The following is a 26,227-nucleotide window of genomic DNA, read 5'->3' as shown; positions in this document are numbered from 1 at the left end:
AGAGGTTCCGGGTTCCTGGCTTCGGATCGGCGCGCACCGGCCTGTTGCGGCTCACTTGGGGAGTGAATCATCGGACGGAGGATCTTCCTCTCTGTCTCTCCTCCTCTGTGTATATCTGGCTGTAATAAAATGAATAAATCTTAAAAAAAAAAAAAAAAAAACTCAATCCGATGGATTACTTTACATTTTCATAGGATATATACAGATTTACTTTGTTCTTAAAATATGTAAATACTGAGTGCTTCATTTAATATTGTTTTTAGTAAGTTATCTTTAGAAATAAAAACTCAGAGGAAAGTAATATATAGTCACTAAATCCTGGATTCTACATACAGTTTCCACATATTCCTACAGTTAAATATGTGTCGTGAGGTAATTCATTAAAAGAAGCAGGTCAGTGATGTAGTAAATAAACCTTTTAATGATGTGCTGCTGCTGACAAATGCAATTTTATTTTGTTTGGATCATAATGGCGTGCAAGTATTTTGGGTCCCAGTATGCCAATAAATAGAGCTCCATTAGGAGCTGTGATCAAGATGGCTAAAAATGCTACTGTCATCACATCCTTCGAATATGCTTCCAAGTGGGGTGCGGTGAGTCTTGCTGCTTCTAGAGCCAGAGGACCTAACACAGCCTGGGTTTAGAGGGAAAAATGTTAGAGTTAACATGTAAGAAAAGTAAATGGCTCTGTTAAAATAATAACAAAAAATATACAGTATGGAGCTTGTAGAAAAAAATAAGAGTAAACTTGTTGTGTAATTTTCATAATTACTTATCAGTTCTATGTTCTGCCCAAGTGACTATATCTGTGGAAATAGTGCAAGAAGGGCAATTCAGTGTTTAAATATTTTGGAGCCAATTTTACACCATCTTTCTCTTTTTCCTTTGAAACATCTGAGTGCTCATGTTGCCCTCAGAATGTAAAATGTTTCAGCTGAGCCAGTGTGTTACTTAGTTGCCTTTAAGATATACCAGGGGGTTCTTAGCAGCAATAAGACACAGAAAACCACGGTTTCTGCTATTCCCTAGGATTTGTTGCCCCTCTTATTGTTGTCCTTACTTGGAAAGTGTTGTCAAACGGGACTGATAAGAGGTTTCCTTTCTAGCAAACTGAATTCCTGCTCTGTTTTTGCTGTAACTACAAGTGATCCTGTACAAGTAACTCTATCTTTCTAATTACTTGTTCTAATGAATAACATGGGATTGCTTCAAAAAGTTCTTGGAAAATATATTTTATGAAAAAAATAGGCATGCATTTCAAAGTTTCTGCATCAAAAGTAACTTATTGTTTTGAGCATTTTTTGAAAATTTATTAATTTAATTGGAAAGGCAAATTTACAGAGCTAAGGAGAGACAAAGATCTTCCACCCGCTGGTTCATCCCCAGATGGCCCCAATAGATGGAGCTGAGCCAATCTGAAGCCAGGAGCTTCTTCTGGGTCTTCTATGCAGGTACAGAGTCCCAAGGCTTTGGGCCATTCTCTACTGCTTGCTCAGGCCACAAGCAAGGAGCTGGATGGGAAGTGGAGCAGCTGGGGCTCGCATCATCACCTATATTGGGTGCCAGCACTTGGATGTGGAGGATTTAGCCAACAGAGCCATAGTGCTGGGCCTAAGCCTTTTTTCTTTCTTTCTTTCTTTTTTTAAATAAGCCCTGTACTTGACCACACTGGATAGTTGTGAGGATTAAATAGGAGAACAGAAGAACATCTGTCCCATAGTTGGTATTCAGATAATAATGAGCTTCTCTTCTGATTCATCTTCACCTGCTGCCACTCAGGCGATAAATTCCTTTGAATTCTTTGTTTTAAAATTATCTACGGTGTCACAAATTATTGCTAGGTTTATTCTATTATTTTTATTTGCAATAACATAAGTCAAATTACTTGCTAATCTAGGTATGGACTTGTTTTAACAGTTTTAAGGATTATGTACAAACATACTTTATGGAGTTGCAAAGTGACAATGTAGTGATCAAATCCGACGTGATCGCCTAGCGGCTAAATCCCTGCCTTGCATCTTCTGGGATCCCATGTGGATGTTGGGTTCATGTCCTGGCTGCTCTATTTCCTATCCAGCTGTTTGTGGCCTGGGAAAGCAGTCGAGGATGGCCCAAAGCCTTGGGATCCTGCACCCACATGGCAGACCCAGAAGAAGCTCCTGGCTCTTTGCTTCAAATCAGATCACATCAGCTCTGGCCATTGGGACCACTTGGGGTGTGAATCAGCAGATGGAAGATCTTTCTTTCTGTGTTTCCTTCTCTCTGTATCTGCTTTTCCAGTAAAAAAAAAAAAATCTTTAAGAAAAAAATTATTCTAATATTAGAAATGATGACAAAAGAACTCCCATTTAAGATAAGTATTTATATTCCAGAGCTCTGATTAAAGGTTATTTCATGCTTTTATGACAACGTCTTATTTACTGAACACAAGGCACTATTTAGATTCTAGGGAGAAAAACATAAATCAGCCAGAAACCATTTCTAAAGAACCTTACAGATGGGTCTGGCATGATGACTCAATGGCTAAATCCTCCCCTTGCAAATGCTGGCATCCCATATGGATATTGATTCGTGTCTCAGCTACTCCACTTCCCATCCAGCTCCCTGGGAAAGCAGTAGAGGATGGCCCAAAGTGTTGGAACTCTGCATCCATGTGGGAGACCTGGAAGAGACTCCTGGCTTCAGATCAGATGAGTTCTGGCTGTCACAGCCATTTGGAGAGTGAAGTAGCAGATGGAAGAACTTTCTGTTTCTCTTTTTCCCTGTCCACCTGATCTGTCTTTCCAACCAAAATAAATACATATTTAAAAAAAGGGGGGGGGCTTATAGTTTAGAAAGAATATTGAATCTAAAAGAGCTGCCTAAAATCATTTACCTTTAAGTAATGATGTTGTTAACTGTGAAATTAATAATGATTGTATAGTTAAATGTAATTCTTCATCTGGCAGCTACCATTCTTACAGCTTCACATTTATTAACGCATTTAATTTTCCATAAGGAAGCTATCATTAGATAATAAATCATAAATGATTTCTAGCTAGTAACTGATGTTTAATATTATTTCTTTAGCTTGGAAATTAAACTATTTATCTTCATAATATCTTCCATTTTTAATACTCAAATATCTTTAAAATTTTACTTATTTATATAATGGATACACTTGAATTTATCAGTATCTTTCAGCAGCAGAGAATGGAGGAAGAGAATAAAGGTGAAAATTGAAAATATTTTGTTCATCCTTTCATTTGTCAAATTTTATGTTTTCATTGCTGTTGTGACTAATTAGTAATTAATTTTGCATTTCTTCCTAAACCATGCAACCAGTTTGATATTCAATGAACATGATAGCCTAGACCCAGGAGACAAGATCAGGCAGTAGAGGAATGATTTTGAAGGACTTGAGGAAGTATCTGCTTTTCTTTTTTCACTGCTTTATAAAAATTATTAAATAATAAAAATGGTTACAAAGGTATTATTGGAAGAAGACAAAATAGAGGAATGGACAGATACTCCTTTTGCAGATTTACTATTCCATATAGCAGAGATTAAAATTACAAAAAGCTTTTTTATTTATGGTACCTGAAGTTTAAATGAATGAAATCATGAATTGAGCACCACCATTTGCCTGAGACTGTGCTAAGCACTTTACATGTGTCATGTCATTTAGTCCTCACAACACTGCTTTTGAAGTAGATTCAATCATAGACTCACTGAAAAATGTGGGAATGGCACCACTGAGCGCTTAAGAAGAGATTTGCCTAATGTCACAGACAAGTACCATGGTTTCAGAATAGGCAGTATGGTTCTTTGGGCCTCATTTTCCAATCACGAGAAAAGAAAATTGTGTTGCATAAAAATTTATAAGCATCTGTTTTGGCATAACAGTGGATAAAATGATTCTAAAAAAATGAGGAACTATGTCACCAGGTTAAAAAGTCTAACAATTAGCAATATATTTTGGTAGAGGAGAATATTATTGGATCAAAGGATAAAACTACGAAGTTGCCCTTTTATTCATCACTTAGTAACTCATTCTTGTAGGTGTGCAATTCATATCTATTTTAGGCAACAATGCTTATTTACTCTATGTGTGCCACGTACTATATGCCAAGAACTGTTTTTCCTCTTCCTATACAGTACATTAAAGAAATTCTGAAATTGATTATTCATGGAAACATATACTTTAAAGCAACATAGATGTAGTTTTGTGGTAGAGCAAGTAGCAGGATAGAAGACATTTAAATAATTTAGTCCAGAAAAATATAAAATTATAATTTAGAGATACTTATTTTATAGCTTAGGAAAATAGGAAAAACTCATAAATTTTAAGAAGTATATAATTAAAAGTAAACTTCAAAATTTCAGAATAATTGCTTTCAAAATTCAGTTTTAAAGAAGTTACATTAGTTTTAATAATTATTATCAAACAATTTGAAAGTAAGGTCAGTAAGTCCACATTTTGTGACTGGAGTAACCATTTTCATCTAGAATTTAAAAAAATAATAAAAATTAATAGAATGATTTAATATTCTCTTACTTGGACTGTAGCTTTGGGCATCCATGATAAAGCAATAAATATTTTCTCCTTAAAACTAAAACCAGCAAAACACATCAACAGAAATGTGATTAAAATTCGAACACATAATGCCAAACTGAGGGTAGCAACACAAATGCCTGCAACAGATAAAAACAAGTATAACTAAAAAAATATTTGGGAAGAAAGCTTATGTCTAGAGATAGTTTTCTATAAATTTTGAAGACAATATAAAAAGATTTATTTATTTTGGAAGGCAGAGTTATACCATCCACTTGTTTACTCCCCAAATGTCTGCAACAGTGCTGGGCACTCTGAAGCCGGCAGCTGGGAGCTTCTTCCCATGTGGGTGCAGAGGCTCAAAGACTTGGGTCATCCTCCACTACTTTCCCAGGAATATTAGCAGAGAGCTGGATCAAAAGTGGAACAGCCAGGACTCTAACCAGCATTCTCTCTTTTTTTTTTTTTTTCTGTTTAATTTTTAATAATTTTTTTGTTATTCTTTTTTAAACTTTATTTTTGATATGTTTACATAGTTGATTAGGGTTGGAAGGGTCCAGGATTAGGGAAAAGTGGGTGAGACCATTGTTTCTATACTTTATTTTTCCTATTCCTGTATCTGGGGGAGGGGAGCAGACAAGGGGAGAAACCACACCCAGCCTTCCAATTACCTCAGTACCCAGGGATGGAGAACGGCCACCCGATGTCGTCCCAGGGTCCCCAATGTGCAGCATATTCTGAGGCTTCTGCTCATGTGTTTTGATAGTTCTGTGATGCTGTTGATCTTTCAGATTTAAGGATGAGGAAATCCTTCTAAGGTCAATTGGCTGACATGTTCCACCTCACAGTCTCCATTTGCCCAAACATTTGCTGTCAAGCTTCACTGGGGAAGTAGATCAACTTGTTCTGCCCTCCTTCCTCTGTTTATTTTATGCAAACCAATGGGTGCTGAGGCTCAGCCCAACCCTGCCCACCAAACACTTGGCCCTCATGTACATCACGGGGAGCTGTAGCCCAGTTAGAGTGACTCCCAATAACACCCACCGGGCTGGCCCCCATCCCTGGTTCTGTTTCTGTGCCTGCCAGTATGTGCAACAGACTGGCCCAGTCTGTCCCACATCCCATTCAGATCTTATACACATCATTGGGCACTGAAGTCTAACTCAGCCCAACTGATTTAACCCTCCAGCTCACACTTACGCTGTCTAGCCAGCCCTGCCCTCAGTCCTGGTTCTCATGCTCCCCAGTGGTAGTTGCAGTCCTTCAGAGAGGTGCCCACAATTTCCCTACTGGGCCCACTCTGTACCCCAGATCTTGAACTCTCAATGTGGTTCTGCAGTCTAGCTTGACAGAATTTTCCTTCCGTCCCAGCACTTGCCAGCTGATGCTACAACAAAGCCCAACCTGCACCAGTGGATATAATCAGCGCAGTTTGGCTTTTTCACTAACCCAATTCACATGCAGGCCAACAGGTGTGGTAGTCCTGCCCAGCCTGGTCTGCCCCCAGTCCCAGCTCTCACACTCACCAGCAGGAGCAGTTACCAAGCAGGGGTGTACCTACTTCTCCTCCCACCACCCTGACTCGTGCTTCGGGTCTTACATGTGCTAGTGAGTACTGCAGTGCAGTATGGCATGGCCTGCCTCACCTCAGCCTTTGTTGGCAGGTGCTGTAACCTGGCTCAGCCTGCTCTGTCCCCTGTTCCAGCTCATGCTGGTGGGTGCTACTGCCCACTCCGGCCCAGCCAGCCCCCAGTCCCAATCCTAATGTGAACTGGCTGGTGCTATGGCCCAAGCTGGTCTGTTCTGCATCCTGTCCTTGTTTTCACATCTGCTGGTGGGCATTTTGAATTGACCTAGCTTGGCTCATCGCCAGACCTGAGCTACAAGTATTCTGGTGCCTACTGTAACCTAATTTGGTCTGGGATGTTCCGTGCCTTGGTGTATATATATATATACCTTGGTATATATATATAAATATATATAAATATATATACCTTGGTATATATATATATATAAATATATATAAATATATACAAATATATTTATAATATATATATAAATATGTATATTTATATTTATATTCCGTGCCTTGGTATATATATATATATATGTATATATATATTTATTTATTTATATTTAAGGCAGATATACAGAGAAGAGGAGGGACAGAGAGAAAAATCTTCTGTCCACTGATTCACTACCCAAGTGGCTGTAACGGCTGGAGCTGAGCCAATAAAAGCCAGGAGCCAGGAACTTCTTCCAGGTCTCCCATGCGGGTGCAAGGTCCCAAAGCCTTGGGCCATCCAGGTCACAAGCAGGGAGCTGGATGGGAAGTGGGGTTGCTGGGATTATACTGGCAACCATATGGGATCCCGGCATGTTCAAGGCGAGGACTTTAACTGCTACGCTCTTGCACTGGGCCTCATGCCTTGGTTCTTGTGCTCATCTGTAGGCACTGCACCTTGACAAAGGAGTTCCCAAAGCTCCTCTATCAGGGCTCCTCCCAGTGGCAGACCTCAGGCACACTGGTGCATCCTTGGCCGAGGCTGACTTAGTCCACAATCTGTGGTCTTGCCCAACCGGCCCACACCCAATCCAGTTCTTACTGTTGGGTGTTACAGCCCAGCCATACCTGGTCACACCCAGACACAGCTCTCACATAGTTCAGTGGGAGCTGAGACCTAGCTCAGCCCAATCTACACCCACTCTCAACTAGCACTCTAATGGGATTCTGGCACTGCCCATCCCTTACCACATTGGGAGTAGCAAGGTTAAAAACCAGAATGGGGTGAAAACCAGCCAGGAAAAACCACTGTTCCTGCTAGGACAGGAGGTGAACTGAGTAGGGTTGGCTCAAGAACCCCCTGGCAAGCGCAAAATCTGGCATTGGGAGGGGTTCTGATGGAGGAGCCTGGGCAACTCCTCTGGCAGGACACAGTCCCTGCAGGTAAGCGCAAGAAGCATGATAGGAAACAGCCCAGAATAGGCCATGGAAAGTTTCCCACTGGCATACATTCAGCATGGGTCAGGAGCAGACCAGGCTGAATCAGTTCATGTCAACCACTGGCAAATCCGATCGCCAGACCAGAGTGTGGGATGGGCCGGGTTTGGTTGCGACAAAACCAGTACACATTATGGAATGCCAGGGCGTGGTTGCCTGTACTGGATATGAATGCAGCACCCATCCAGCACACTTGAGATCCAGGAAGGAAGGGGCAGAGCTGGCGGGGGGATTAAGGGGCTGGTCCCCTCGCCGGTCAGCTACTCCCACTGGAGAATGTTGGCTGGGATAGAGACAGACCCGACTAAGGAAGGCTATAACACCTGTGCGCTGCATGTGGACTAGATCAGGGCCGCAGCATCAGCTGGCAGAAGCTGGCACTGGGGACTAATTCTGTCGAGTCAAATCACAGGACCACCTAAAGAGTGCATAAACCGGGACAGAGAGACCTGGGAGGAAAAAGTGGGTTCCCCCTTCCTGGATCACTATTCCCGTGGGAGGGCATGAAAACTAGGACGGGGGCTGGGATGGCTAGATAGAGAGGCACTCAACAACATCTGTGAGGGCTGGATGGTTGAGTTGATTAGATAGAGCTAAGCTTTAATACCCATTGACAAGTACCAGAGCCAAAATGGGATGGGGGACAGACTGGTCTTCTGCTACACATACTGGCAAACCAGGGTAGGGGGCGGGCTTGGTGGGGGTTATTGTGGGTCGCCCCAACTAGGCTGCAGCTCCCACTGGTTGATGTAAGGGCCGAACCAGACTGGACTGCAACACCCATTGGTTCCAGTGCAACTCGGGACTGAAAACAGAATCAACACAGCAATTGCAACCACCAGCTGATCGGGGTGATGGACTGTGCCGGGCCCTGTGCTTGCTAGAACATATAAGAATCTGGTCTGGGAATACCTCAAAGTATCTTTGGAGATCTCCCCAATCGAACTGCTGGACTCAGAATTCTAACCAAGAAAAGGCAGAAGACAGGACCGGTCAATCATTCATCTCAGCTATATGTTGGCAGCAAATTATGGGGCAAACGGAGACTTTATAATGGACCATGTCAATCAGTGGACGACCTCATCGAGCGAAACTGGCAGCGATTCATAACTGGAGAACTATTAACACCACTTGGGCACATATCTCAGAGCATGCCCCACATCCGGGACTTGGGGTGGGCGGGAAACCGGGTGGGGCTTTACCCCTTTACCTCAGATGCATGATGGAAACAATATGGACATAATGGCATTACCCACTTTCCTATCCCCCTGAACCTTTTTTTCTTTTTTTTTTTTTCTTTTCTTCTTTTTCCTTTAACTGTAATTAACTATGTAAAGATTGTCAACAACAATACAATAAAAAGAAAAAAAAATTTTAAAAAAAATCCTAGCTTGTCTCCTGATTTTAGTTCCCTGCTAACAGGCACTCTGAGAGGCAGCAACGATGGCTTCTCTAAAAGCCACAGAGAAAACCTGGTTGAGCTCCTGGTTCCTGCTTGGCATGGCTAAGCCACAACTGTTATGACATTTGGAGAATGAACTAGCAGATGAGAGATCTCTGTCTGTGTCTCTTTCTTTCAAATAAATAAAAATTTTAAAATGCAAGACAGATGATGTTCAGTTCTGAACTAACAAATTTTAAATTTAATTTATTCAATTCTGAACAAATACACTTTCTGAAAACACTTTTAAATGAAAGTATTATTTAAAAGCTCTTGATGGTATCAAGTATTTCCATACAGAAAAGGAAAGTTAATCTCTATTTCCTGCTACCACCCAGGGAAGATATTTAAGGCTATCTTTGAAGAAAAAAAAAAAAAAAAGGGCCCGGCACCATCGCATAGCGGCTAAAGTCCTCGCCTTGAACACCCCAGGATCCCATATGGGCGCCGGTTCTAATCCCGGTGGCCCTGCTTCCCATCCAGCTCCCTGCTTGTGGCCTGGGAAAGCAGTCGAGGATGGCCCAAAGCTTTGGGACCCTGCACCCGCGTGGGAGACCTGGAAGAAGTTCCTGGCTCCTGGCTTTGATTGGCTCAGCTCCAGTCATTGTGGCCGCTTGGGTAGTGTACCATTGGATGGAAGATCTTCCTCTCTGTCCTTCCTCCTATCTGTATATCCGCCTTTACAATAAAAATAAATAAATCTTTAAAAAGAAACACGCACAGAAAAGGGAAGAGCAAATACATGTATATTACATAGCACCTATATGAGTTCTTTTTTTTTTAAAGATTTATTTATTTTTATTGCAAAGTCAGATATACAGAGAGGAGGAGAGAAAGACAGGAAGATCTTCCGTCCGATGATTCACTCCCCAAGTGAGCCGCAACGGCCGGTGCTGCGCCGATCCGAAGCTGGGAACCAGGAACCTCCTCCGGGTCTCCCACTGGCACCCATATGGGATCCTGGCACGTTCAAGGCAAGGACTTCAGCTGCTAGGCCATGCTGCCAGGCCCAATATTTGTGATTTTACTATTACTGTTCCCTAATTATTCTTACCAATCTTATTTGCTTCAAGAGTTGACATAGATATTTCTGATCCAACTAAACCAAAAAGAAGAGGTTGAAAAACATCCCATGTAGCTTTAATAAAAGTTTGGACTCTAACCTGTGGAAAATAGAAACATATTTATAATTATTGTGGCACATAATAGATAATTACATTTACAGCTTTAATTACATTTAATAAATATGCTTTCTTTTTGGAAGAAATGTTAAAACCTACTTAAAAGTGAGGAGTATAATTCTTGTTTTCATAAAAACTTGTTTATTTTTACTGGAAAGGTAGATTTACCTTTCAAACAGAGAAACACACAGTGAGATTTTTCCATCTGCTGTTTCACTCTGCAAATGGCCAAAATGGTCGCAGCTGAGCCAATCCAAGGCCAGGAGACAAGAACTTCTTCCGGCTATCCCACGTGGATGCAGGGTCGCAAGGCTTTGCACCATCCTCTGCTACTTTCCCAGTCATCATTAGCAGGGAGCTGGATGGGAAGTGGAGCAGCCAGGACATGAACCGGCACCCAAATGTGATCCTGGCGCATGCAAGGTGAGAACTTCAGCCACTAGGCTGCTGAGCTGGGCCAATTACAGTTAATCTTTAAAAGCTATTTATTCTTGTTTATTGTCTATATAATATGAAAAATAATTCTATAATTTTGGGAAAAACTGAGTTTATTTATTTTTTTCAAAATTATGTTTATCTATTTGAAGAACAGAGACAGACAGGCAATTCCTTTCAGTCACTGGTTAATTCTGCAAATACAAGAGTCTACATACACACATACAAAAGATCTTTAACCCTCAGCATTCACAAGATAAAGTTTAGAGCACTAAATATAAATACAAAATGAGCAAAAATTACCAGAGTATTAGAAGATAATATAGAAAGTATATCTTTATAAAGTTTATACTCTTATAATCTTGGATGTAGAAGTCCTTCTTAAATAGGATGTAGAATCCATGGGGCAGGCATCTAACACAGCATTTAAGACTGATTATGATGCCTGCATCCCACAGTAGGGTACCCGAATTCACTTCCCAGCTCCAGCTTTCTGAGGTTGTGGGAAGCAGCAGTGAATTAGATCAAGTAATTGGATTCCTGCCACATTCCTGGGAGATCTGGAATGAGTTCTAAGCTCCTGGCTTTGAGTTCCCATGTGCTGGGACAGCATTTGGGGGACTGATCTAACATGTGGAAGCTGCTTCTCTCTTAAGTAAGGGTGACAGAGACAATGTCTATACGTCTCCAAGTATATAAAATCTCAAGTTTAACGAAACAAACAAAACATGAAGATGCAGAACCCCAAACTAAAAGGAAAAACTGATTAAGTTTGGCAGCAGCAGACTTTAAAAAAATATTTATTTTTTTTGCAATGTTAGATACACATAGAGGAGGAGAGACAGAGAGGAAGATCTTCCATCTGATGATTCACTCCCCAAGCAGCTGCAACAGCTGGAGCTGAGCCAATCTGAAGCCAGGGGCCTAGAGTCTCTTCCAGGTCTCCCAGGCGAGTGCAGGGTCCCAACCAAGGCTTTGAGCCATCCTTTACTGCTTTTCCAGGCTACAAGCAGGGAGCTGGATGGGAAGCGGGGCTACCGGGCTAAGAACTGGTGCCCATATGGGATCCCGGTGCATGCAAGAAGGCAAGGACTTTAGCCATTATGCTATCGCACTGGGCGTAGCAGAAGATTTTATTTTTACACAAAGATGCCATAAATGAAGCAAAAGGTAAGCAAAAATTATATGCAATAAATATATAACAAAGAGTTGGAAGCCTTAACACATCAACTGTATAACAGAAACAGGTAAATAATTCAATAAAGGTGTACAAAGGATCAGTAAGTAGCAAAAAGGAACATATGAGAAGACTCTTGCTCTGCTACTAGACAGAAATGTAAACAAAAATAACAATTACATAGTTTATTGACCATCTGGTGGTTTAAAAAAAAAGAACTACTGGGCTCGGCAGCGTGGCCTAGTGGCTAAGGTCCTCGCCTTGATCCCATATGGCTGCTGGTTCTAATCCCGGCAGCTCCACTTCCTCTCTATCTCTCCTCCTCTCAGTATATCTGACTTTGTAATAAAAATAAAATAAATCTTTAAAAAAAAACAAACAAACAAACAAAAAAAATTAAAAAAAAAAAAAAAAAAAAAAAAAAGAACTACTGAGTGTATCCAACACCACTGGTGGTTTTCAGTATTTGCGTCCCTGTGGCACTGTTGGCAGGGGTATAAATAGCTAAAATATTTTGCAGTGGCAATTCTGCAGTTCTCATCAAAATTAAACCTGATCATTTTCTAACTCTAAAGTCCATTTCTGGGAGTCTAAGCTTATGGAAGCCCTCATCCAGATGCAAGAGTAGATAAAGACACATCGGCAGGACTGTTGCTGGTGGTATTGTTGGAAATACAAGAGAGTTAAACATCTGCATAGCGGATTGCTTGGATGAAATAATTGTGGGAAGCGCGTATTATATTTAGAAGTGTTGGGGGGGAAAGGACCTTTTGCATTTAATTTATATGTTTCATTCATGGATTTCTTATGTGACTAAATTGTTTTTTTTTCTATTCTTACTGTACTCTTTATTTAAAAATAAATAAAAATATATCACTGTGTTGCTTGCATTTCACAGTTCTGTTCTTGGTCCTTGGTGACTAAATTGTTAACAAGGTAATTAAATTAATAAAAGTTACATGATAATTAAGTGTAATTTGAGAAAAGGCCTGAAGTGATAAGTCAACTTCTGATTCATTATGTGTATTTATACATGTTTTCTCCAAATATTTTATTTCCTTATTGTTTCATACACTTCTTGTGGACACAATAATTGGACACAAATAATTGGGAACATCTTCTAGCTAAGATGAGGAGATCTGTTAATTATTCGCTATGGATAAAAATTCAGTAATTTTGTTACTTATTTAGGGTTTTTTGTTTTTTTTTTTTTAAAAAAAAAAAGATTTTTAAAGATTTTTTCATTATTATTGTAAAGCCGGATATACAGAGAGGAGGAGAGACAGAGAGGAAGATCTTCCATCCGATGTTTCGCTCCCCAAGTGAACGCAACAGGCCGGTGCGCGCCAATCCGATGCCAGGAACCAGGAACCTCCTCCGGGTCTCCCACGCGGGCGCAGTGTCCCAAAGCTTTGGGCTGTCCTCTCCTGCTTTCCCAGGCCACAAGCAGGGAGCTGGATGGGAAGTGGAGCTGCTGGGATTAGAACCAGCACCCATATGGGATCCCGGGGCTTTCAAGGCGAGGACTCTAGCCACTAGGCCATGCTGCCGGTCCCAACTTATTTAGTTTTAAAAATGCTTCTTCATTTTAATTTGAAAGATATATATAGAAAAAGACACATGGGAGAAATCTTTCACTGATTCACCCTCCCAAAGGGCCACAACAGCTGGGCCAGTCCTGGCTGAAGCCAGGAGCCAGGAGCTCCCTCAGGGTCTCCCAGTACCCGAGTCATAACCTGCTGCCTCCAGGGTGACCAGTAGGAAGGTGGGCCGGAAGCAGAGGTAGAGGCAGAAATCAATCCTAGCTGCTCAGCATTCGATGTCAGCCTCCCAGGTGGTAGCTCAAATAGTCGTGCCCCAACATGTTCCTATATTTTGTCTTAACAAATCATTATGTGGAGGCTAATATGTTGATTTCACAGAAGAACAAAACAGTGGTTGTCAGAGCTTGGGAAGCATGTGTGGGAGGGAAGATGGATAGAGGATGAGTACCGGTTATAGAAGTACAGTGGGATAGGAGAAATAACTTCTGGTGAGTGTTCTAAAGCATAGTAGGATAATTTTGGTTGGCAACAATTACCTGAATATTTTAAAATGGGCAGTAAAGAGGACATTGAAGAATTCCAACACAAAGAGATAGTAATTATCTGAAGGTGCTGGATGTGCCAATTACCTTGATCTCATCATTACACATGGTGTACAAATACTGAAATGCCATACTGTACTTCATAGATGTGCATAATTGGTAAGTGGTGAATAAAAATAAAATATATTTTAAAATGGTATATTAAGAATAGTCACCTTTTCTTTAGACCATGATGTCCCAGCAATGAAAGACATTGTTAGTGTGCATAATCCTCCAGTTGTATGTAAACCAATACGGTGGCTGCCTAAGACAGCAGAAATACACATACTCAAAATAAGCATTGCTCTCTTCAGTGGGAGGTTTGACTAGAATTAGACAGACATTTAGGAATTAATTTACAATAAATACAAAATTAATGACAATATCATTTACTTTTGATCCTGTGGTGTCATATTACAGAATATCATATTAAACAATGTTTAAAATGTTGATTTCCTTCCTAACCAAGTATTTTAGCAGGCTTACTAGAAAAACAACAGAACTTTTGATTATTAAAGATTCTGATATATCTGATACAAATATTAAAATGGTTATAATAAGGTAGCTGTAATTGAAGACAAAAGGAGAGACTCCTATTACCTTTAGTTTCATATAATATCCAATTAATTATTAAAACTAAAGTGTGAATGTCTCTTTAGCTAAAATAATTGTTATGGGCCAATGAGGATGGAGGTCTCAGAAATACAGGGGAATGAGCGATCCGTTAGGAAGGTTTAGGGGTAAATTTAAAGTGTTGCCTCTGTCAAAGGAGAATAGGAACCATTTATGTCAGAATGTCCAAGGGAAAGTTTTGTGGATGAAAAGATTAGGAACCATCATTAAACATCAATAAGCAATGTGTGGGGTGAAATGAAAGTGATATGCTATTTCCTATCTGCCAAATCAGGAAACAAGGCTTCAGTCAGAGCCACTGACCCGTTTCAGTCACTACAGGTTTTTTGTTTTGTTTTGTTTTCAGCAGAGTAGGCATGAGATTACTTTTTGGGAAAGGGAGTTGAATACAAAGGTTAATATTCATGGGTCTATCCAGAGTTTGGATTTTTAAATAAATATCTAATATAACACTTGTATAGGATAGGTTAGTTTTTAATTTACCTGATCTTTACTTGGAAAAAAATGAACAAAAATTCCCAGAATAGTTCCTATCAGCACACCAATAAGTACATCCCGGATGGAGGATATGATATTAAAAAGGACACCACCTGCAAAGGCACACAGTAAAGGAAACATTTCAGAGGGAATCATTTTCACATATATTACACATCAGAAAAACATATCTAAATGATTCATGAAGACAGATAAGCATTTTACCAAACAAATATGATAATGAAGCTCTAATAGTGATGTATATATGAAAAGATGTGGCTCTACTAGGAAATTAAATATGTACTTACAAAGAATGTAATATGGATTCAGAAATTTCCATTGTCTAAAGGCCAAAAAGGTAAAGGACTAGTGAGCTACAACATGGTTCCCTTCTATAATCAAACCTGCAGGATCAGGTGGAGCACAGGAATAGAGAACAAGTAACCAAGGAGCCCTTGTACCACTTAGCAGATGGCCAATATGATTCCAGTAATGGTTCTTCTCTGATGTTCTGCTATGAAACAGAACAAACAGTTTAAAAGTAAAAATAACAATTTAGCAACGACATAAACAATTTCGTTCCTGGGATCAGCTCTTGCAATATGTGAATCAACTGAATTTTCAGTATATTTTGTATCCATGGAAATTATATATGTATATTTCATCATAATAAGTAAAAACCAAAATAAACAATGAGAAAACTGGTCCTGTCTCAAAAAAATCTTCCATTCTGTTCTTGTATTGGACTCAGTAAACTATGTAAATATATATCTTTGAAAATTTTTGTATTAAAAATAATAGGGGCCCGGCGGCGTGGTCTAGTGGCTAAAGTCCTCACCTTGAACACACCGGGATCCCATGTGGTTGCCGGTTCTAATCCCGGCAGTTCCACTTCCCATCCAGCTCCCTGCTTGTGGCCTGGGAAAGCAGTTGAGGAGGGCCCAAAGCTTTGGGGCCCTGCACCTGCGTGAGAGACCTGGAAAGAAGTTCCTGGTACATGGCTTCGGATCAGGGCCGGCCGTTGCGCTCACTTGGGGAGCGAATCATCGGACAGAAGATCTTCCTCTCTGTCTCTCCTCTCTGTATATCTGACTTTGTAATAAAAATAAATAAATCTTTAAAAAAAATAAGAGTCCAGTGCTGTGGCACAGCAAGATAGGCCACTGCCTGAGACACAAGCATTCCATACTGGCGCTGATTTTACTCTGGGTTGCTTGACTTCCTGCTAATGGCCTGGCAAAGCTGAAGACATGGCCCAAGAGCTTGGGCCTCTGCCACGTCCACCCAAGTGGGAAATCCAGATACAGCTCCTGACTTTGGCCTGGCCCAGCCTCAACCATTGTGAACATTTTGGGAGTCAACCAACAAATGGAAGATCTCTTTCTCTCTATCTTGCTCTGTTTTCTATCTGTAACTCTTCCTTCAAACAAATCTTAAAAAAATTCAACAAAAATAATGACATCAGCAAATGATAGAACAGGAAGTGCCAACCTTATATGTTCCACAAAGATGCTCTTTGAACAGACAAAGAAAAAACCTTTATGGAACTCCAAAAACCAATTAAAAAGTTTCAGTAAATCAGACAAATGCAACATATAAAGCAGTGGTATGGAAACAGAAAAACTGCTGCTTTATATCCATAATAGCTCTTTACTAAGTGGCACATGTTAGCAGGACTGTGAAAAAACACCCAGCTCTGATTTCTCTATCAGGAGGGAAAGAGAAGAGTAGAATATTTTTGGAAAGGTTTCCTGGGGGGTACTGCTCTTTGCTTCCCTTGGCTCCCAATTTGTGTGTTTTAGATGCTTGAGAACAAAAGTCACAAGAAACACGGTACAGAACTACAATCAAACACTAGAGGGAGCAAGAACTCCAGAAGAAGAAACTGGCAAATCTAAAGTCAGAATGGAGGGCTTGGTGCGATGATGGAAGAGTGGCTAAATCCCCACCTTGCACATGGGAGGATCCCATATGGGCACCAGTTTGTGTTCTGGCTGCCTCACTTCCCATCCAGCTCCCTGTTTGTGGCCTGGGAAAGCAGTAGAGGATGGCCCATGTGCTTAGGCCATTAAACCCATGTGGGAGACTTGGAAGAAGCTCCTGGCTTCAGATCAGATCAGCTCAGCTCTGGCCATTGCAGCCACTAGGCAGTGAATCAGCAGACAGGATGATCTTTCTCTCTGTCTCTCCATCTCTCTGTAAATCTGCCTTTCCAATAAAAAGAAATAAAATCTTAGAAAAAAATGTCAGAATTGATGCAGGCCCAGAAGTTTAAGAGCTCTTAGAATCCATTGCCAAGATTATTGGTGAAACTCTTCTACATGGAGCAGTCAATACAGACTGGGAAAGGGGGCAGTCAATCCAAACGCCCTAATCCCTACAGCAATACCAAACAAGACATACGCAGATATGGACAAGTAGGGTCAAAGCAAATAAACTAAATACATCTCCAGAAACTGATCTCAAAGAAACAGAAAGCTATGAATTACATGGCAAAGAATAAAAAGTAACTGTCTTAAAGAAGCTCAATGATAAAATGGGATAAACAACTAAGGGAATCAGGAAGCAAGGTATGAACAAAATGAGGCTATCAAGAAGAGACAGATACTAGAAAAAGGGGGCTGGTATTGTGGCACAGTAGGTTAAGCAACCGTTTACTCATCCTGTATGAGTATTGGTTTGAATCATGGCAGCTCTACTTCCAATTCAGTTTCCTACCAATGCACCTGAGAAAGCGGTGAAAGATGTTCCATGTGCTTAGATTCCTGCCGTCCACATGAGAGACCTGGATGAAGTTCTTGGCTCCTGGCTTTGATCTGGCCAAGCTCTACTATTTTGGCCATTTAGGGAGTGAATCAACAGATGGATACTCACTCCCTTGTTCCCTCTCTCTTCATAGGTAAGCCTTTAAAATAAATAATAATTTTTTGAAGAAAATTAAAAATTATAAAAAGAACCACCCAGACACTCTGGAACTGAGAATACTGTAACTGAATTTTAAAAAATCCACTAGACTGGATCTATAGTAGCCTGCATAAAGCAGAATAAAGAATCTGTGAAGATGAAGACAGGCCATTTGAAATTATTAAGTCAGAGGTGCAAAAAAAAAATAAATGAATGAATGAAAGAGCTTTCAAGCCATCAAGTAGACTAATTTGCACATTATGGAATTTCTAGAAGGAGGAGATATAAAAGGGCAGAGAATCAGTAGAAGAAACAGCTAAAATTTTCTCAAATTTGAGGAAGGAAAAATGACTGTACAAATTCAACAAGGTCGAAGAATTTCAACAAACCCAAAGAGACCCTCAGTGAGACATACTGTACTCAAACTATCAAAAAAAAAAAAAAAAGAAAGAAAGAAAAAAAACACCCAACCAACCAACCAAACAAAAAAAATAAAAAAGCCCCAAAACCAGAATCTTGGAAACAGCAAGAAAAAGCATCTAGTTACATCTAAGGGAGCTGCTGTAAGATTAGGGACCTTGTCAGATGCTGATACCTGTTCAATATTGAACATACCCAGATGCACATGAAAGACACGACAGCCATCCTATTGAGGCCAACAGAGGCCACGGAGTGCCTTATCAGAAGATGGAAAGCAGAAGAGGTTAAACAGCTCTCCTGGCCTGTGGATACACCAAGGTAGATCTGGTCTGCTAATAGTCCTTAGAAAGATTTTCTCAAGTAAGGTGCAATAATGTCTCAGAACTTTCAGGATCATTCAAGCAGCACCCATGGAACATTCTTCCCCATACTGGGGTATTTAAGGTGACATCAAATGAATATTCTCCACCCATGGATACTGATGTCATTTAACAGCAAGGAGCAAGGTGACTGTCTTCTCCCCCAATTCCCAACAGACATAAGAGGAAGAAAAAGAAAAAAAAAACCCGAAACATGCACCTCATTCACCTTCCTCCATACCATGACTTTCCCCATAAAAAATAAAAACTTAAAAAAAGATTATCAGTGAAATTCTAATTACAAGGTTTATAAAGCCAGAGATAGGTAGGATGGAGTACTGAAGTGCTGAAAGAAAAAGGCTTACCAACACAGAAGAGTATACCTAACAAAATGATTAAAATCAGAAACAAACAGAGATGTCCCCAGGTAAGTAAAGTCGAGAGAACACATTACCACCAGATCTTCCTTACAGGAACTATTAGGGAGAACACTTCAGGCAGAGATGAAAAAGGTGTAATAAAATAAAACAGAGGCATATAAACTTGCACATTTAGAAAATGTGTAATTAAAAGGCAGAGTGACAAGAGCTCTATTGTTTGCTAGTTCAACACCCAAACACCTGCAACCGCGGAGCTCAACCAAGTCAAAACCAGCTGGATGGATCAGCAGGGCAGCAGATGGGACCCATACAAGACACTCTGATTTGGTATGCAGATAACCCAAGTTGTGCCACAATGCTCACCCCTAAACTTCCATGTTAAAGGTAAATACAGGGGCTGTGCTGTGGCAGAGTGAGCTAAGTTGTTGCCTGCAGTACTGGCATTACTTATGGGCAGTGGTTGTCTCAGCTGCTCTAACTCCCTTCTAGTCCACTGCTAATGTCCTGGGAAAGCAGTGGAGGAGGGACCAAGTCCTTGGGTCCCTGTAATCATGTGGAAACTCAGATGAAGCTCTAGGCAGTGACTTCAGCCTGGCCCAGCCTCAGCCACTGCAGCCATTTTGAGGGGTGAACCAGTGAATGGAAGACCTCTCTCCTCTCTGTCTTTCCCTGTGTAATTTGCTTTTCAAATAAATCTAAAAAAATAAAGATTTACAAAAGATAAGTATATAGACAAATACAGAATCCTGTAATACTGTAATAACAGTGTGTAAGTAATTTTAAATTCAAATATGGGATTAAATATGAAACTTAGAAATAATTCCATTAAACTATATGAATGGATATATAATAAAAATAATGTAATTTATGACATCAGCAACATAAAGTATGGAGAAAGAGATGTAGAGAGGTAAAGTTTTTAGCTCCTCTGTCAGGATGCAGTTGCTGCAGGTGAGTGTAAGCACTGAGTTTGGGAGCAGCCCAGGCCAGGGCCATTATAATACTTGCTGGCATACATGAGGGCAGGCCAGGCTGGGTCAGTTCATAGCACTCACTAGCAGATGTGAAAACCAGGAAAGGGTGCAGGACAAGCCAAGGTGGGTCACAACATCACCCAGTCACAGTAGGGTTGGCACTGTGGGCAAGGCTACAGTACCTGCAGCAGGAGCTGGAACTTGGGGCAGGCTGAGTATAGCTAATCTGTAGCATATGCCAGAATGATGAGGTGAGGCGGGTCACACCAGATTGAGCTGTGGCACGCATCAGCACATGCAAGACTCCTGGGGAGGGGCAAGACTTGTAGCGGGGCTGTGGTGGGCTTCTCTGTTGGCCCACTGCTTTGACTGGTAAGCACGAGAGCTTGAGACCAAGGGCAGACCAGACTGGGCAGGGATACAACATCTGTTCACCTGAATATGAGCTGAGTTTGGGGATTGCCAGTCTGGGCTAACTGACTTTATCTGCTGGCACATGCATGAGCCAGACTAAGTGCAGGTTGGTTGGGTTCTGCCGCAGTATCAGCTAGCAAGCGTTGGGATTAGGGGCAAACTCTGTCAGGCTAGACAGCAGTAGCATCTGCAAAGTACAAGATCTGGGACTGGAAGTGGGCCTATTAGAGAAACTTTGGGTACACCTCTGATGGGCTGCAGCTCCCACTGGTGAGCATGAGAACCAGGGCTAGTGGCAGGCTTGGCTAGACAGGTAGCAATTCCTGCTGGCATAAGTGTGAACTGGATAATGGGGTGAGTCACGCTGAGCAAGGCTACAGCATCCATTGGTGTGTACAAAAACCAAATAGGATGAGGGACAGACTGGACCGCTCTGTTGCACATACCAGCATAAACAGGAACCGGGGCTGGGGGTGGACCTAGTGGGTGTTACTGGGGAATCTCCAACTAGGTTGCAGCTCCTACTGGTGTACATGAGGGTTGAGTGTGTGGTGGGTAGGGTTTGGCTGAACTGCAGCATCCATTGGTTTGCAAATGAGATGGAGTTGGAAAAAGAACTGGACAGATGATGGAATCTTCCAGTGTGTGCGTAGACTAATGCAGGTGACAGACTGAGCTGGACCCTGCATAAGCTGGCACATACAGGAGCAAGATCTGGGGTCACCTCAGACAGGGATTTTTGAGGACCCTCCCAGCTGTACTACCAGCTCAAAACTCTGACCACAGGGAAAATCACAGGTTCTGTGGTCTGATGGTGAAGTGCACATGTCAGAACTGGGCCTCCTCAGTAGCTGAAGCCTGTGCAGTGGATGGACATGACAGCTCACTGAGTCCTGTAGAGGATGTTTAGTACTGCGCAAAGGATGGAGGGCAGAATAAAGTGGACAACTCTTCTGGCCAAGCTTTGATAGCTAGCATCTGGGCTAGACTCTGAAGAGGACTATGTCACCCAATTGACATTGGAGGAATTTCCTTAATCTTGGAGCCACAGCACCTCAGAACTATTGAAACCGTTCAAACAGTACTAGTGGAACTTGCTCCACCAGGGGGATCCTGGAAGGACAACGAGTGGTTGTCCTACATCCCTGGATACAGACGTGGTTAGGCTGCTGGGAACAGTGCTATCTCTTCTCTCCCCTTCCTCCAGACACAGGAAGAAAAAAAATTTGGAAGCTCCCCAAAAGTTTTATATGGAACTGAAGTTACCTGTTTAAAGTAGGTTGCCATAACTATAAGATGCTCACAAAAAAACAGATCTTAGAAGATACATAAATGAAAATGAAAAGGGAATCAAAGCACACCATTAAAACCCAATCAACAGGGGCCCGGCGGTGTGGCCTAGCAGCTAAAGTCCTCGCCTTGAACGCGCCGGGATCTAATGGCGCGGTTCTAATCCCAGCAGCTCCACTTCCCATCCAGTTCCCTACTTGTGGCCTGGGAAAGCAGTGGAGGATGGCCCAATGCTTTGGGATCCTGCCCCCGTGTGGGAGACCTGGAGGAGGTTCCTGGTTCCCGGCTTCGGATAGGCGCAGCACCGGCCGTTGCAGTCACTTGGGGAGTGAATCATTGGACGGAAGATCTTCCTATCTCTCTAGCTCTCTGTATATCTGACTTTGTAATAAAAATAAAATAAATCTTTAAAAAAAACCTAATCAACAAAACACAAAGAGAGGCAGCAAGAGACAAAAAGAAACAAAAAGAGTCTGAAGACACAGAAAACAATAAACAATGTGACAATAGTTGGTCTCTAACAGTTAATCCTTCAAAGGTTTATTTATTTTTATTGGAAAGGCAGAGTCACAAAGAAGCAAAACAGATTAAGATTTTCTGTCCTGTTTATTCCCCAAATGACTGCAATGGTTGAGCTGAGCTGATCTGAAGCCAGGATCCAGGAACTTCTTCTGGGTTCCCACATGAATCCAGTGTCCCAAGGATTTGGGCCATCCTCTGCTGCTCTCCCAGGCCATAAGCAGGGAACTGGATTGCAAGGAACATGAATGGCACCCATATAGGATGCTGGTGCTTCAAAGTGGAAGATTAGCCTGCTGAGCCATGGCGCTAAGCCCAAATGTTGATTAATTCTTCAATCAAAAGATTTGTTGAATGAATTAAAAATGAAAGCTCCAATTATACAACATCTGTAAGAGACACACTTTAGCTATAGGGATACATATAGGCTGAAAGTGAAAGAACAGAAAAATGTATTCTACATAAATGTTGATCAGAAGACAGTGGGTGCAGCTGTATTTACAACAGATAAAATAGACTTTAAGTCAAATACTGTCACAGAGAGAAGAGCCTTATATAATGACAGAAGGCCTAATCTATCAGGAAAGTAGAATTGTGGCACAGTGGGCAAAGCTGTTATCTGTGATGCTAGCATAGAATATGATCAGTGAATTGAGTCCCAACTGCTCCACGTCTGATCCAGTTCCCTGCTAATGGAAATGGAAAGCTCTAAGCTTGCCCTTGAGCTAGATTAAGCTCCTAACTCCTTGCTTTGGCCTGGCCTAGCCCTACCTATTGCCAGCCACTTGGGGAGTAAACTAGTGAATGAAAGATCTCTCTCCATCTAACTCTGATGTCTAAATAAATAAATATTTAAAAGTTATAAAATTATAAATACATATTTGAAGTAAACATTGACAAAATTGATGGAAGAAATAGACAGCAATGCCCTTATAGTAGGAAGCTTCAACACTCACTTGCAATAACAAAATAACCACATAGACACTTAGCTAGAAAAACAGAGGACTTGAAACATGCACCAACTGGACCTGACATGTCTAGAACACTTCACCCTATAGCAGAAAAATATACTTTCTTCTTAAGTGCATAAAAAAAACCTCCGCAAGGACACATTATATGTTAGCTCACAAGACATAACACATTTAAGAAGACTGAAGTCCTATCAAGCATTGTTTCTGGCAAAATAGAATGAAACTAGAAATACACAACAGGAAAGCAGGAAAAGTAATGCATGTATGGAAATTAAATGTACAGTACTAAGCCACAAAGTGGTTATAGACGAAACCCCAAGGATATCAGAAAATGTTTTGATACAAAGAAAAATGAAATTATACTAAAACTCATGGGTTACAGTGGAAACAATACTAAAAGGAAGTACATAGGGATTTAAAAACCAACATTAAAAATATGTCAAATCAATAACCTAACTTTATATCTCAAAGAACTAGAAAAAGAATAAACTCAACATTATGTTAGCAGAAAAGATGAAGTAACATATACTAAGGAAGAAAGAAACAAATAGAGATTAGAAAAAAGCAAATTAAGAATTCTTTGAAAGTTCAGTAGCTGATAAATCCTTGGCTAGACTACCTAAGAAAGCTATTATAGTTAAAAAAAATAAAAAATGAAAGAAGAGACATATGGAATGTCATAGGAATTAAAGCATTATAACAGCCTAGCATGAATAAATTACACCTTGAAAAATGTGTAATCTAGGAAAAGTGAACAAATTCTTGGTAAATAAAATCTGTCGTGAGAAAATATGGCAAATGTTCAATGAACTAATACAAGTCTTTCTTTAAATTTTTGAAAACTGAAGAAAAACATTTTAAAATTACTTTTATAGACTAGTATTACTCTAAAACTAAAGCCAAGTATACTACAAGAAAATTATAGATCAGTATCTTGATAATTATGCAAGACTCCTCAACACAATGCCAGCAAATTGAATTCAACAGTGCATAAAAAGGATGATACACTATGGCAAAAGTGAGATCTATTCCTGGAATTCAAAGGGATCAAAAATTATTCAATGTAACACAGCAAACTAACAACATGAAGGAAAACAAAATACCCAACCATTGCATTTGTTATGAAAAAGAACTACACAGATCAAACACCTTTTCATGAAAAATAATTCAACAAACTAATAATAGGAGCAAATTGTTTAAACACTAGATATCAGTTTGTATTTCATACATTAACAATGTGAAAACAGAGGACACAATAAATCAGGGGGCTCAAATACAATCCCTTTGAAAATGCACAATTATAGCAGAGAAGAAAGAAATAAAAAAGTGATTGAAAAAGCTTATGAGAACTCTGGAAAAGCATGAAGAGAGAAAATTCAGAAAAGAGTTAATAGAATTTAGGAGAACGCCAAAGGGTTAGGAAATATATTCAGAGATAACAGAAAGATACAACTATTCAGAAAGAGCAAGGCCAAAGTCAATCAGTCAGATTCAACACAACCAACACTAACCACAAAACATATTATAATCAAACTTTACATATTTAGAAACTAATATTTTTCTAAGTAATCAGATATAATAAACAACTCATAAAAGGGTCCCAATTTTACTGGCTTTGGACTTATCAGCAACCTTAAAGGAAAGGAAGGAGTGGGAAAAGATTTTCACAATACTGAAGGACAAAAATTGCTAGCCAAGTATACTGGTAAAGCCAGTCAATTTTCTCAAAGAAAGACAGATATACCTAGAGAAAGAAACACTAAGAGAATTCTATAACCCCAGACCCATCATACAAGAAATGCTAATGTGGCTCTCTAGCCGTCAGGGATATACAAATGAAAACCACATTGAGGTTCCACCTAACTCCAATGAGGTTGGCCTACATGTAGAACTCTAGCTGGCGTGGATGAGGGGAGAAAGGTACCCACCTTTACAGTTGGTGGGAGTGTAGGCTAGTAAAACTATAGGAGTTAGTATGGAGAGTGCTCAGAGAACTGCAAACAAAGCAGCCATATGACCCAGCTATCCCGCTGCTAGGAATATAGCTGAAGGAAATGAAATCTGCAAATGAAAAGGGCATATGTAATCTTATAATCATAGCAACACAATCTACAATAGCAAAGATATGAAAACAACACAGATGCCTGTCCAAAGAGGACTGGATAAAGAAAATGTGGTACATCTACTCCATGGAATACTATTCAGCCATTAAAAAGAATGAAATTATACCATTTGCAACTAGATGTTCCCAACTAGAGACCATTATGCTCAGTGAAAAAAGTCAACCTCAAAAGGACAAATATCATATGTTCTCTCTGACATGAGGCAACCTTCATGCAAATTATAAGATCAACAGCCCTTTCCATACTGTTTTTGCTGAATCCCATGTGTGTTTTGGTAATTTTGTTTTTATTTTCACTTATTCAAAATAGTTTCTTTTCTCATTAAATTCTTCACAGACTTATAAATCATAGAGTAGCAACATTTTCTCCAAGAAGGGTATTTTTTTTTCCATTTCTTCATTGACACATTGGTTATTCCATAGCATGTTATTTAACTCCATGATGTTGTAAATTTTTCAAACTTTATTCTTGTCGTTGATTTTGTTTTCAGGTTTTTTCATTTAAGGGAATGTATATTAACTGTGTAACAGAGACTACCATATCCATAAGTGAAGAAACAATGCAGTATGCATTTCTACATCCAAATTGAAGATGGATTCCAAATGAAATTGTTGGATATATCTTGACAATAGGATGTTGGACTATCTAGCAATCTTTACCAGCAATGTCAGGATACATTTAAATAGCAGAATTATGGACTTATGACAGCTTATGAAGGACTATGCTATTGTAATAATATGGGGGAAATCAGTAAGGGGCAGGAAATTTGGGGAGAGGGTAACAGAAATCCCAGAGCCTATAGAATTGAATCATAAAATCAACACTAAAATAGGAGAGAGAGAGAAAAAGAGAGAGAGAAAATGCTAAAGTAG

At 40.3% G+C, this 26,227-nt stretch overlaps 1 protein-coding gene across 3 annotated transcripts in view; it reads right to left on the bottom strand.

The window, feature by feature from the left end:
- Positions 1 to 403: 403 nt before the first annotated feature.
- The window catches only part of SLC9B1 (solute carrier family 9 member B1), an 81,761-nt gene continuing 55,937 nt past the window's right edge, over positions 404 to 26,227 (bottom strand). For all 3 annotated transcript variants that reach the window (XM_012929554.2, XM_058666981.1, XM_058666982.1), the window contains 5 exons: positions 15,011 to 15,117; positions 14,071 to 14,220; positions 10,031 to 10,139; positions 4,538 to 4,674; positions 404 to 634 (listed from right to left, as the gene is read on the bottom strand). In XM_012929554.2, the coding sequence (XP_012785008.2) occupies positions 419 to 634; positions 4,538 to 4,674; positions 10,031 to 10,139; positions 14,071 to 14,220; positions 15,011 to 15,117 (719 nt within the window). In that variant the 3' untranslated portion in view covers positions 404 to 418. The remainder of the gene's footprint in view (positions 635 to 4,537; positions 4,675 to 10,030; positions 10,140 to 14,070; positions 14,221 to 15,010; positions 15,118 to 26,227) is intronic.

The sequence above is a fragment of the Ochotona princeps genome, chromosome 7 (assembly GCF_030435755.1).
Source record: "Ochotona princeps isolate mOchPri1 chromosome 7, mOchPri1.hap1, whole genome shotgun sequence".
NCBI lineage: Eukaryota > Metazoa > Chordata > Mammalia > Lagomorpha > Ochotonidae > Ochotona > Ochotona princeps.
The sequence above is the reverse complement of the archived record's forward strand: the minus strand, read 5'-3'. Positions and strand labels throughout refer to the sequence as shown.